Source organism: Eleutherodactylus coqui, chromosome 10, assembly GCF_035609145.1.
Source record: "Eleutherodactylus coqui strain aEleCoq1 chromosome 10, aEleCoq1.hap1, whole genome shotgun sequence".
In the NCBI taxonomy this organism is placed as follows: domain Eukaryota; kingdom Metazoa; phylum Chordata; class Amphibia; order Anura; family Eleutherodactylidae; genus Eleutherodactylus; species Eleutherodactylus coqui.
In genome coordinates, this window is record NC_089846.1 from 27569892 (window position 1) to 27583475 (window position 13584).

Here is a 13584-nt window from a genome sequence, read left to right on the forward strand (position 1 = left end):
CTGCACAAATATCTGTCTGGGATGACTTAGTGAATCCTGCACTGAGCAGGGGGTTGGACCCAATGACCCTGGAGGTCCCTTCCAACTCTACCATTCTATGATTAAGCCCTGCAAAAATGTATCAATGCCATAATTGAATGGAAGTACAGCCCTCTAATGGAGAAACAGATTTCATATTGAATTCACCAAATAGACAATTGTGGCATGCCCAGCAGAACATCAGTTCTAAGAAAGAATAGCTATGTACATATGGCGCGTGTTTGGTCATGTATAGCCTCCTTGCACTGTCGTGAAGGCTCTGTTCATATGGCTCTGCGTGAGTCAGAGTTCACAGACTTCTCTAATGAGATCTTCTCACCTGTATCTTTGGCATATCAGAAGATCAAATTACTTTGGGCCACTTTACATAGGCCGAAAAATCGTTCGTATTCCCACTTCTCATTGGGTTTCTGCATGCAGACAACTGGACGACATATCAACCCTTGTAAACAGGCAGATGATCCCCGAACTACTCCACCTCCATTGATAGATCTTTGCTTGTTGCTGTGCAAAAGCACAGGAATGATTATCGCTGGGACAGCCTGTAGGACATTTGCGCCCAACAGGTCGTCCCGTGTAAAAAGGCCCTTTGACTCAATTTCTTTTACAGTCTGCAAGTTGCTATTGTTTCTCTTCAGCAGCAGGCCACAAACCTTATCACCATTCACTATTACCAAAGTGGCATTCTGACAGCCATTTTTAAGAAGTAACTGAAGAGTAGAATATTAAACAGCATGGGGAAACCCTCAGAGAAGCCGAAGTACTCGCTATTAGTGCTCGCTATTATTGCTGGAGAAACCCAGACTGTGAAGAAAAGCACATCCTAAGCACCACATATCACTCACTGATTTGCCGCCGACTTTCCTTGCTCTGCCCGGTTTGGTGAGCGACGCAGACTGTTTTCAAGATGCTTCCGAAGCTGCTTCACTTCCTTCTGTAGATTGTGTATGGCCTGACTGAGAGGAGAAAATAAAAATAATTACAGAAAATGCAAAATAGCTTTATAAAGGTCTGTCCGGCCTATGAAGAATGTAATGGGAAGTCTCCAAGAACTGCACAGAATAACGAAGCCACAGTTATAAGATCAAAATCTTACTAAACGTATTACTATATCACGACTGATAGCACCATAACAGCAATAATAACTACCGCAACAAACAGCGTCTATTGAGCCAGACACAGCTTTTGTATTTCGAGTCACTTTAAAGAAATTGTCCAATGGGGAACAACTAGTCTAAAAGAGTGAATGGTGTTAAAATAGGAACGCAACTTAGGGCTGGTTCACATGGGCGTATTTGTACAACACTGCGGGTCTCCCGCAGCATTTCACATATTACAACCCCTACGCTCTGTCGGCAGAGAGACATATGAGCTGCGTATGGCACTGCACATGCCCGCGAATGACACTCTCATGGACATGCGCCATTACCCATGTCCTCGGCTCTTCATTCAGACCCTCCTACTACTTCCAGTTTGCACAGTCACATGCTGCCTAAGAGCATGACCGCCGCGGCCAATCACTAGCCTCAGCATTGGAGTCCACTGATTGGCTGCAGCAGTCAGATGCTTAAGCGGCATAAAGAGGGTCTGAGCAGCGGAGAAATGAAGCACCCCGAACATCGGTAAGATGAGTGTAAGTCACTTTGTTATTTCTATGCAGCCCACTCTTTCAGGCTATTTTTGCCTCCCACTGGACAACCCCTTTAATTATATGAGGGACGTGATTTTTTAGGAGAATAATTGAAAATCAAAAAAATGAACATGAGATTAGTATAATTATTATAATGGACTCTGGACTTTACTGTCGCTGCACATGGCAGGCAGCTCCTTACTGAGGCACACAGAGTACCTGCGGCCCCGGAGATATTCCCCGCTAGACTTGATGCTTCTCGCGAACAATATCTTTGTTATACGGCAGATGTGAGATGGTCACAATTGTTTTCTGTCTAAGTCACAATGAATCTGACAAAAACGAGTGCCATTGTATAAAATCATAGTCATACTGAGGAACACTAAGGCCTTATAGACTTCTACGGGTGCCGTATTACAGTTCTATACAACTCGGAGGCTGCATGGAGTTATACTGCGATCGTGTGCATGAGCCCTACATGTTTCACTATACATTAAGTGTTGGCCAGAAAATCTTTTGATTGTTAACAAATAACCCCCCCCCCTCACGGGACAGGAACTAATATTGTGTAGGACCCCCTCTAGCGAAGTGCAGTAACTTGATGTGGCATCGATTCCACAAGTTGACGAAAAACATCTAGAAGGATGTTGAGCTGTGTCACCTGGATAACCTCCCATAACTCTGTGGTATTTGTAGGTGCAGAATCTCAGGTGCGAATGGACTTCGCCATCACATCCCAAAAATGCTCAATTGTGCTCATGTCGAGCGAACATGCAGGCCACACCCTTTGTAGGAAATCTCCAGAATGCTCCTCGAACCAATTCTGAACAACTTGGGCCAGATGGCACGGTACATTATCTTGGTGGAATATTCCATCATTGTGAGGGTATATGAAGTCCAAGAAGGGCTTCAAATGGTCACCAAGCAGTGGTCAATGACATGTTTAGGCGGACCAGTGGACCTAACCCATGCTGTGAGAACACACCAGTATGGAAGCACCACCAGACTGCACAGTGCCTTGTTGACAACGGGGGTCCATAGCTCCATGGGGTCTGCGCCACACATGAAACCTACCATCAGCCCAAAACAAGTTGTTCCGTAACTCATCGGACCACACCACATATTATTAGTTCTTTAGGCTCCAGTCAGCACCCTCACGCAACCAGGTGAGGTGCTATTCAGTGTTGTGGTGTTAACAGATGTCCTAACTGTAAGGGTTATGTTTAGTTAGGACATATATAGCCATATCACTGGTACATCTTCTGCAATTAGCTGTTCCTACCGACAATAGCAGCATTCTCAGTACAAGCAATAGGAGACCCAAACCTTGAAAAGCTGCTCTATACACTTGCAGTACATTAGACACTGGGCCTGTGTATTCTTTTCACTGTGAGGCTGTTTAATGATGTTTCATGCAAACTGTATTAGTGTCTGGTATCCAAGAGAGATGCCCATATGCCCATACATATTCATGAACAGAGAGGGCAGGCTGTATATACCCTAAGTTTTTTATACCTCAGAATTATGGCGTCAACCACACTGCAGTCCAACGCAGAATGCATTGGGTGGGCACAATAGTGCAAAATGTAGAAGTGCTTTATTCTATTATATCCTTGAGGCACCCCTTTCTGGTAGGACTCATAGAAGATACGTAAAGACTTAGAACAGAGATAATAAGACCCCGTCCAGACTTACTCTCTTGCTGTACGAGACTGCAGAATGTCTTCTTGGGGCTGTGTCAGGTCTTCCACAGGTGAGAGCAGCTGAGAGGCACCAGGGGAGGGTTCGGCACTGGCATCATTATATGCATCCTGTTCGGAGCCTGATTCATCTGATGTTAGAAGAAAAATGGGTAAGGATGGAGTGCTACTTTTTTCAGTCATGCATGTCATTAGAAGATACAGTATGTGAAATACAAAGTAACGCAAATTCGAGGAGGAAAAGCAGCAAATAGCTGAGGCTAGGACTAGAACTGATCTGAGCTGTTGGAAAGTATACACTAAGGATGAGCGAGTATACTCGCTAAGGCACTACTCGTTCGAGCAGAACATTTTTTTCTGAATTTCTGAAGCAGAAAATCCTCAGCAAAATTTGCATGTGTTACATGTTTATCCCCAGGACTGCGACGGTAACAAGAGGGCATCCTCTATGTCTATAGGAAAGCAGGTTTCATCACCAACACAGAAGAGGGGTTCTTTACTGTAAGAGCAGTGAGACTGTGGAACTTTCTGCCTGAGGACGTGGTGATGGCAAAATCGATAGATGAGTTTAAGAGGGGAGTAGACGTCTTTCTAGAGTGCTATGATATTACAAGCTGTAGACATTCAATAACCAGGTCTTGGAGTTAGGTAGAAACTTTCAAAACATTGATCCAGAGATTATTCTGACTGCCATTATGGAGTAGGGGGGGGGGGGATTTTTTCCCCAATGGGCTAAATTGGCTTCTGCCTCATTGTTTTTTTTTTGCCTTCCTCTGGATCAACAAGGGGGAATGGAAACAGGCTGAACTAGATGAACATTGTCTCCCTTCAGCCTAACACACTATGTTACATGTGGATTTGGTGTGGATTTTGGTGTGGATTCTCTGTGGATTTCACCTTCTCATTTGAAGGGATTAAATCCCTGGTGAAAATCTGCAGTATAAATTGACATGCTGCAGATTTAAAATCCGTAACAAAGTTCAGTTTATGCTGTGGATTTTTTTATGCAGCAAGTAGAAACGATTTCCAGATGTCTCATCCACTTGGCCTTTGCTGAAATACGCAGCGTATTTTCCACAGGAAAATCTGTGGTGGAAAATGCACAGCATAAATACTCTCAAGCAGATCTTAAAGGGGTTGTCCAGTTCTAAAGTACTGATGGCTCATCCTCAAGATTGGCCATCAGTAGTAGGTTGTCAGGGTCATCCACCCAGGATTCCTGCAGATCAGTTGTTCTCTTTGCCAATGCTTTTGTGCACTGGGCTTATTTTTGCAGAAAGCAACAGCTCCATTCCCATTGCAGTAGCCAGACTTGGTATTGCAGGCATGGAAGTAAATGGCAATGTTGCCTATAATACCAGGCCTGGCTACTGCAGTGGGAATGGAGCTGCCTGCTTCCTGTAGAAATCATCTGTGTGCATGAGCATAATGGCCCAGCAAACAGCTGATCAACAGGAGTCATAGGCGGCAGACCTGGCCAACCTACTATCAATGACACTTTTTGTGGACAGGCCATTAATAGTTTACAGCTAGACAACCCCTTTAAGGTAGCATGTAATAGTGTAATGGACACTACTAGTGTAAATTCCTGAATATATATAAAACATATATGCAATACAAGGACTCACCAGTATGTTCTCTACTTTCACTGTCAGTCAGGCTCTTCGGACCTGGGGAAGGAGAGCTAACTTCTGAGTGACCTGACCAACGATTATTTGGTTTTCTCTTGTCCCATAATGCTTTGCGTGTTCTGAACAGGTGTTCACCAGATTTAGAGGACTGTCTCTCGTTTTTAATTGGAGAATTGAAGGTGGAGTCTGGTACTTCTTCTGGATCTTCTCTGAAGGAAGACAAGATTGGGATGACGGATATTAGATAGACATCATTTTACTCTAAATGTGAAATACTAATTTATTACAATGTAACAAGAGGGGAGAGAATACTCAACCAATACTGTATTACCAGTGCCAGAACAACTCAGTGAATAAATACAGTACTAGAACCAAGCTTGTAACATAAATACAGCACCTGAACCAAGCTTATTACATAAATACAGCATCTGAACAGCTCAGTGAATAAATACAGTGCCAGAACCAGACTTGTAACATAGATACAGCACCAGAACCAAGCTCAGTACATAAATACAGCACCTGAAAAGCTCAGTGAATAAATACAGTACCAGAACCAGACTTATAACACACATACAGCACCAGAACCAACCTCAGTACATAAATACAGCACCAAAACCAAGCTCAGTACATAAATACAGCACCTGAACAGCTCAGTGAATAAATATAGAATGAAGCTCATAACATAAATACAGCACGAACCAACCTGAAATATAGATATAGCACAAGAACCAAGCTTAGTATATAGATACAATACCTGAACAAGGCTCATAGCATAAAAATAGCATGAACCAACCTTAGTACATAGATAGTATACCAGAACAAAGCTTATAACATAAATTCAGCACCAGAACCAAGCTCAGTATATAAATAAAACACCAGAATCAAGCTCATAACATGAATACAGCTCCAGAACACTTCAGTGAATAAATATGGTTCCAGAGCCAAGCTCTTAACATAATACAGTAGTAGAATTAAGTGATTATGTTGTGGGGGCACTGATGAGCTGACAATGGTACCTCAGTAAATCAGAGGGGAGGGGGCATAGCCACGAGGATCATAGTTCATGTAGCTCCACAAAACGCTGCCACATGGAGGAAAAGCATCATCTGGCTGAGGGGAACAAAGGGAAGCAATTGCTGCCAGCCTACATCCACCTGGTGTTCCCCTACAAACTGGTATCCGGAGCCTTGTGCGGCCGCACGAATTGCATGTAGCTGGAATGGCCATGTGCATTACAGGCAGACACAAGCTGAATAGAGCGGGCACATATCCCAACCCAGGTTTAGTGTTGCCTTTTTATTTTAGCAATTTAGCAAATGAAGAAAGCCGACTGTATAATGCCCCAGAGGTTTTCTCTACTACTGAATTAAAGAGCAATGTAACATCTGGAGATCATTTGGCTCAGCAGTGGTCATAGACTTCAATTAGCCAAACTCTGTGATCTGCTAAAGATCACTCTGTGGATGGGAATAATTAGCACTTCCGATAGTCCAGCCTGTGACACTGATTAGGAGGTACGGAATATTTTCTAACAAATTGGAAAATTCCATTTAATTAAATTGAACCTTCTGTTTTCTCCTAAAGGCCAACAAGACCGCGCAAAATCAAAAGTCCCGAAATCTCTAGTCTTTACCTCAGATCTGGACCCAATAGGAAGTAAGAAATAGTCAGTCCTAAAAGGCATTGACATCAGGATCTGTAGTTCCTGGACCCCTGTGCAAAAGTTTTACCTGGACTCAGCTCATAACTAGGGATGACTTCACAGATGTAGCCATCTCCTCCTGTACATATTCTACATATCACGGTATAGGAGAGAAGACGTTACATGGGACTGATTACCGAGTGAGGGTTAGTTGATCTTTCTGCTTTTGGATCAGCGGGGACCGACTGCTTTCTGATCCAAGAAATCCACTGTCAGTTTCAGGGGAAAGAATTCTGCTCTGTAGGACAGAAAAAGAGCCGATTAAAAAATATATCAAGAACAAAAGCGTTAAAGAAATCAAAAAAATACACTTAACCCTTTCCAATCCACTGTCTGACGTCTAAAGACATTCTGACTGAAGCCTGTGCAGCTCCAATTATTGCTGTATATTACTGGCCGCTCTGTTGTCGGGGGTCTCTCGAGCATGTCACCTACTGCAGTACTGGCTCTAGCCAGCAGATGGTGCCATTGTATAATGGCTGAAAGAGAAAACCCCCTAGGAAACCCTTAAATCCAAAATTGGATAGCACAGGGTTAAATGGGCCCGTCCCATTATTATTACAACCCCTGGCCATATGCTACATTCAGGCACATGGATGTCGTAAAACGAGGTCTTCATTTAAATCAATGCTAACAAGCAGGGGATTCAAGCTCTCCATGTAGGACACGGACGTCCATTTATCACCGTCACCGTGTTATATTACAATTCTCCCAAAACTGGTTGAGGATTCCCATGACTGAATCAGCTGTTCTTCAACGGGGCAGGACAGGAAGTGCTCAAATGTTTGCCCCGTAATCACACATCTCCAGTTTTGAGAACATTTCCATGTGTGTGTAAGAGGGGGGGTGATGCCACGCTCCCTTCTACTATTGTAGCGGCTACTTCCGACCTCGCTAAGCTGTCAGACAGGGTAGGAGAGTGTAGTGAGGGAAAAAAAGACTGGCCGTGCATCAGAATCAGGCGCTCGGCAGTGTATTCAGGGGCAGAAAGAGCCAGAAGTCCTTATCTGTGTTTTCCACAGGACTCTAGAACTCATGTACAAAAAAACAGTTCAAAGATAAGCCCTGTTCTGCTCCATTTGTATAGAAGAAGTGACTCACCTGTGCAATGCTTTCTTTAGTCCTCTGTGGTTTCTTCTGGGCAGAGGGGCTGCTTTGATGTGACTGGGGTCTGTGTGCGCTCTCCGCACTGACATAAGGCACTGTGGTTGGGGTCCTGGACTGTTGCTCTTTCGCATGGGGCAATGAAGAACTCACGGAAGCACGCTGCGGGAATGTTTTTGAGCCTTGCGACATCCTGAAAGAACACAGATATGTTTAGGTATGGACGGCTCAAATGCAGCTTGAAGGATCTGCAGCAGAGAACATCGGAGTGCCAGGCTACGGATTCCTTTCCATACTAGGCTACGCTTCCCTACCATTATGGAGGGTGATGTCAGCAGTAATGATAAGGAACTGAATTGAAGGCTAGGAAAAAATCAATGAGAATAATCAGTATAAAGATCGCTGTATAGATCTTCACGGTGTGCCTTGTCGGGATCCATATTTAACATGTGGATTCCTGAGCAGGAGGGCCACTATGGGCTATGTACTGTATTAGGCACAAGTATACTGAATATGAATGCCAAGTAGCAAGAGTAGACATGTCCCTAAATGCTGTGGTATTCTGATGACACATCAGCAGTGCAAATTATAGTAATTTGACATTTCCTGTCGTCTAGCATAAAGTGGAAACTTTTTCACTAATAGGGCCGATTCCAATAGTATCATCATATTAACCCCTTCACAGTGCATGGGGTTAGTATGGAGTGGGATTGGGAGACAAGTTCGTGGGTATGAGTTGTCTTTGAAGGCTGACACCTATCTGCCGCAGCCGCAAGCAACATTCACGCCAATCGCAGCAGATATACCTCTAAATGCTGCTGTCAAATCTGACAGCGGCATTTAAAATGCCTGATCGGCGGTCTCAAAGACTCCCCCTTAAAAAGTAGAGTAGTTCAGCAAACATATAAATTTGGTATCACTGTAATCGTACTGACCCACAGAAAAACTTATCATGTCATTTTTGCTGCAGTGTGTACACCATAAAAGACCACCCCACACACGTGTACATTAAATAGTACCATTGAAAAATACATCTTATCCCCAAAAAAACAAGCCCCGAGACAGAAACATAAAAGAGTTATGATGTTTTGAAAGTAGGGAGGAAAAACCTAAAATGAAAGAAAAAAAGGGCCACATCATTAAGGGGTTAAAAGAACTGTTATTTATGGAAGGACTGCCTTATTTTCCAAAAGCTATTCTGCTACAAAATTAAAATGCTATACATATCTGATAGGTGGTAATCTTTTTGTTCCATCCACTGGTAAAAAACAATTGACAGTACGCCTCAGTGGTACTGTTGTATCTTGTCTCCACCAGAAGTATGGGTGGAGACTAGCTGCACGCCCACAACTAACGCCCACAATGGGCCAGAGAATTGGTGCCCATTATCTCCCCTCCCGCCTGGTGTCACTCACCCCTCCGACACTGTCCCTTCTCTTCTTCCCGGATCCAGTGCTGTGAATCTCCTTGCTGCCGTCACATATTGCAAGCATTATGCGAGGCCAGCAGGAAAACTGACAGCGGGTGACTGACTGCAGCGGAGCAAGGACGGGAGCAGGCAGAGTGCCGGGGGCAGTGACAGCGGGGAAATGTAGCGAAGGATGGGGGGGGGGGTTGACAGCCCCGATGCCGGCAGGGAAGAAGGTCCTCGGGGGAAGTATGAGAGCGAAGCAAGGAGGCAAGAGCAGTGCCGACTTGAGGGGTTGCCAGGCGGGGAGCGCTAACACTGGCAGGAAAGAAGGTCGCTAGGGAAAAGTATGACAACAGAGCTAGGAGGCCAGAGCAGTGCCGACTTCAGGGGTTGCCGGACGGGGATATTCACAGTGGGGGAATGCAGTGGAGGGGGGGGAGGGAACTGACAGTGCCAAAGCTGAAAGGGAAGAAGGTCGCCTGGGAAAGTATGACAGCGGAGCTCCGAGCACACATGGGACACTGGAAGGGTACCAGCGAAGACAGCCTTGACCCATTTTCCACCCCAGCCAATTAAGTTGTGGGCGTTGGTTGTGGGAGTGCAGCTTGACTCCACCCATTCTTCTGGTTGAGACAAAATACAACAGTACCCACCTCAGTAAGGGCTTATTCACATGAGTGTATATCGGCTGGCGTTTTCATAGTCCTGGAATTGGCTCCTATAGGAGCCAATGACAGCGGTCGGAGCAGGGAGGTGGGAGGAAGTTTAGTAGCAAGACTGTCCAACTGCCTCCCCCTTCTCCGCCCCTTGCCTCTGTTTGCAATGGGAGGGGGCGGGGCTAAGTTCCACCCCCTCGCATTGCTGGCTGCAGACAAGCGGAGGGGGTAGGAGCTTAGCTCTGCCCCCATCCTGTCCTCTTTCATTGCAAACAGACTGAGGGTAGGAGAAAGGAGGTTAGCTGTAAGGGGGAGGGATATACGCCAAGCCCGTGCATTACATGGTACTGTATATCAGCTGGCCATGAAAACACTGGCTGACATACACTCGTGTGAATAAGCCCTCAGGCCGAGCTCTTATAAATGGGTCAGATTCCACAAGCAGATTTCTGCAGCAGAAGACCTATGATAAATCACAGAAACTAATCGTGAATGGTTGTGGAAAATCACAGATGCGATTGTTTATCCACGTGAATATATGCATATGCACATCGTATCGTCCGTTTGGGAAAAAAATTGCAGACAGGGAAACAACGCACCTTCTCACTGCTGATGCTGATGGTTTTCCGTCATTGGGAGAGGCTCTCTGTCCACTTAATACAGATGATGCTTTGCGCACTTTTGTAGGTGATGGCATGCTTCCAGTACTAGCCTCATTTGCTGCAACATGCAGGTCATTAAGGGATATCTCGGTTGGTTGATGTGCCTGCGGTGTTGTATGTACTGGATGGCCTTGGTGACTACCTAATCGTGTGTTTCGTTTCAGCCTACGAACATGTTGGTCATGTGGACTGCCCGCCTGTAAATGGTCCTCATGATCCTGTGACATAAAAGATGCCATATGATCTAGCTGCCTTGTATCTTGTTTAGCATCCTGTGGTCCGCCCGGTGTTGAGGGAACTGATGTCCTTCCTTTTTGTGTAACATCCTGTGATCTAACTGCATTTGAATGTCCGTGAGAACTGGTATCTTGAGGGCGGTCATGCGGTTTGGCATTTTGAGGAAGTTGTTGAGGCCACTCTTCTTGCTCTACTCCAAGAGCATCTGGAAGAGACTTGAAGCTACTGTATCTAGAGAAAGGAAAAATAGTGGGAATTACTACCGCAGTGCTGGAGACAAAGATTTGTTTACAAGATGATGATGGAAATGTTGTTTAATATAGAAATTAACAGTGCCAAATTTAACGGAAAGCCTTATAATCTCAACAAGAACAAGTGCCTGAAGGTGAACATACCCATACAGTGTGGATTTTATATCAAATAATTTAGGCCATTGTTATTTGGAACAAGCATAAAAAACTCACGTTGATAGCAGGGTGCCATAGTCTCTCTCCACCTGCTTGTGCTTGTAGAGTAGAGGCTGAGGTAAATATTCTGCTGGATCTTCCTTACTTAACGTCTCCACATCTGCTTTAGACATGCCGGGGGGCTCTGGAGATGAAATCTGAAAAGACAGCCTTGTAAGGGTATATGTATATGATTTGAGGTAGAATCACTGTGCAGATTTACGAATAGAAAACCCGAAGTTGAATATAGTACTAGCAAAGTAGATGTTTTTTTGACATATCATCTACATGCAATGGAAATTTTGACCTGTGATGCAGATTTGTCAACTTGTTGAAATCTGCAATACGGCCGCTTTCAGATTAGCATATTTTTGCTCTATATTAGATTTGTGTTGAGGGGACCGTAATAAGGAGCTAATATAAATGCATAGGGCTAATCACATGGCTGTACTTTTTACGTCCGTTTTTCAAAAATGCAACATGCTCTATTTTTATCGTATTTGCCGCCATTTTCATATTCTATTAATATTTGCCCAATAGAAAATAATAAAAATATGGAGGTAAATACAAAATATTATGACCTATGGATGCAATGTCTTTTCAAGCACGAATCCGTATTACGAACATGTTTTTATACGCTCGCCTGAAACCAGCCTATTGAAATGTATTGTTGTGGATTACCTGTAGATCTGCAGCAAAATGGGCATCTCCAGATTACAAATCCAATGGGAAACATTTATCTTTGGTGTTGCACATAACTGGGCATTTTTGGCACAATTCACTTTACACAAATTTACAAAGGATGAGGTTTCATTGGAGTGATGTTTTTAGAGACCCTTTAGAAATGGAACCTTTTAAAAAGTCACTAAATTTGTCACAATCTCACTCCAGTAACTGGGTGGCATACAGAATCACTCCACGTCTCTAGACATATATTTAAGGGCTTATTCAGACAGGCATATATCGGTTGGGTTTTCACACCCGGCTGATATATGCTGCCCCTCTCTGCAAGGAAAGGAGTTGGAACGGAAGCTAGTACATTGAGCTCCCGCCCCTCCTCTCCGCCCCTCGCCACTGTTTGCAATGGGATGGGAGGGGCAGGGCGGAGCTAAGTTCCACCTGTCCCGCCCATCTCATTGCAAACAGTGGCGAGGGGCAGAGAGGGGACGGGAGCTCAATGCACTAGCTCCTGTCATGTCTCGTCTCCTCCCCTTGCAGAGAGGGGCAGCGTATATCGGCGGGGTGTGAAAACCTGACCGATATAGGCCTGTCTGAATAAGCCCTAAAGATGCATGTTGTGAACAAGGTTCTGATTGGTCCAAAACGCTTAAGCATGGATCACTGTACTAGTCTACGGCATCCTTTAATTACTGTTTTTAATATGTTACAATAGAGTAAGAAGCTTTTACTGAATATTTGAGCTGCCGGGCTTCTTTTCCTTGCTGCTAATTAAGCTGATTACCAACAGCTGTCTTGTGCACTCCGCTGACCCATCTGTCTGTACTATAGACTGGAGCCTTGTATGGTGAGCTTTCTTTTCGAATTACCCATCACACTCTATTTTTTAAAAGTGAGTAAAAAAAAGGGGGGGGGAGGGGTTTCAATGTAGTGAGGTTTTAGAGTCATTTATGAAATGCTACTTTTTTAAAAGTTGCAAAATGTGTCCCAATCTCACTCCAGTAGCTGGGTGACATATAAGCTGACTCCACAATTCTAGACGTATTTAAAGATGCAAGAAATACATCAATATCGGGGAACATTTGATGAATTTGCTGCATTTTAAATTGGAGAAGGGAAGAAAAGCTGCCAGAAAACTGGCATAAAAAATTCCCCATTGATATTTTTTTCCAGAATTCACAAAAAAACTGCAATGGCAAATCTGCAACAAATCCAAATCTATATGATTTGGTGCAGATTTGCTATAGTGGATTTCCCTGCAGAGCTTTGCAGATTTGCTGGGCAAATTTTCCACAGCAAAACTGTGTAATGTGCATTTACCGTAAGAGGTTGAGGGCTTTTTTCACACGAGCGTATATCGGCCGGCCGATATACGCTGCCATGTTATGCATGGGCTCGGCATATATGCCGTTGAACGGAGGGAGACAGCATAGCTCTGCTACGCTGTCTCCCCATTCCCTCCCCCTCACCGACTCACCTCCTCTCTCTTCCCCCTGGCTGTTTGCTGCAGCCAGCGATGGTAGGGGGCGGAGCTAAGCTCTGGCCCCTCCCATTGCAAACAGCCGGAGGGGAGGAGAGAAGAGGGAGGGAGTTTAGCCGTCACGCTGCTAAACTCCCTCCCACCTCCCTTATCTGGCTGCTGTCATTGGCTCACATAGGAGTCTATGGCAGCGGCCGTTGTCCAGCCA

The 13584-nt window shown here is 44.6% G+C and overlaps 1 protein-coding gene across 7 annotated transcripts in view; it reads right to left on the reverse strand.

Moving 5' to 3' along the window:
• Positions 1-13584, reverse strand: part of AKNA (AT-hook transcription factor) — a 39175-nt gene that overhangs the window by 8142 nt on the left and 17449 nt on the right. For all 7 annotated transcript variants that reach the window (XM_066580698.1, XM_066580701.1, XM_066580702.1 and 4 more), the window contains exons 10-16: positions 11237-11376; positions 10473-11003; positions 7804-7999; positions 6840-6940; positions 4998-5209; positions 3365-3500; positions 885-995 (exon numbers count right to left, since the gene is read on the reverse strand). In XM_066580698.1, the coding sequence (XP_066436795.1) occupies positions 885-995; positions 3365-3500; positions 4998-5209; positions 6840-6940; positions 7804-7999; positions 10473-11003; positions 11237-11376 (1427 nt within the window). The remainder of the gene's footprint in view (positions 1-884; positions 996-3364; positions 3501-4997; positions 5210-6839; positions 6941-7803; positions 8000-10472; positions 11004-11236; positions 11377-13584) is intronic.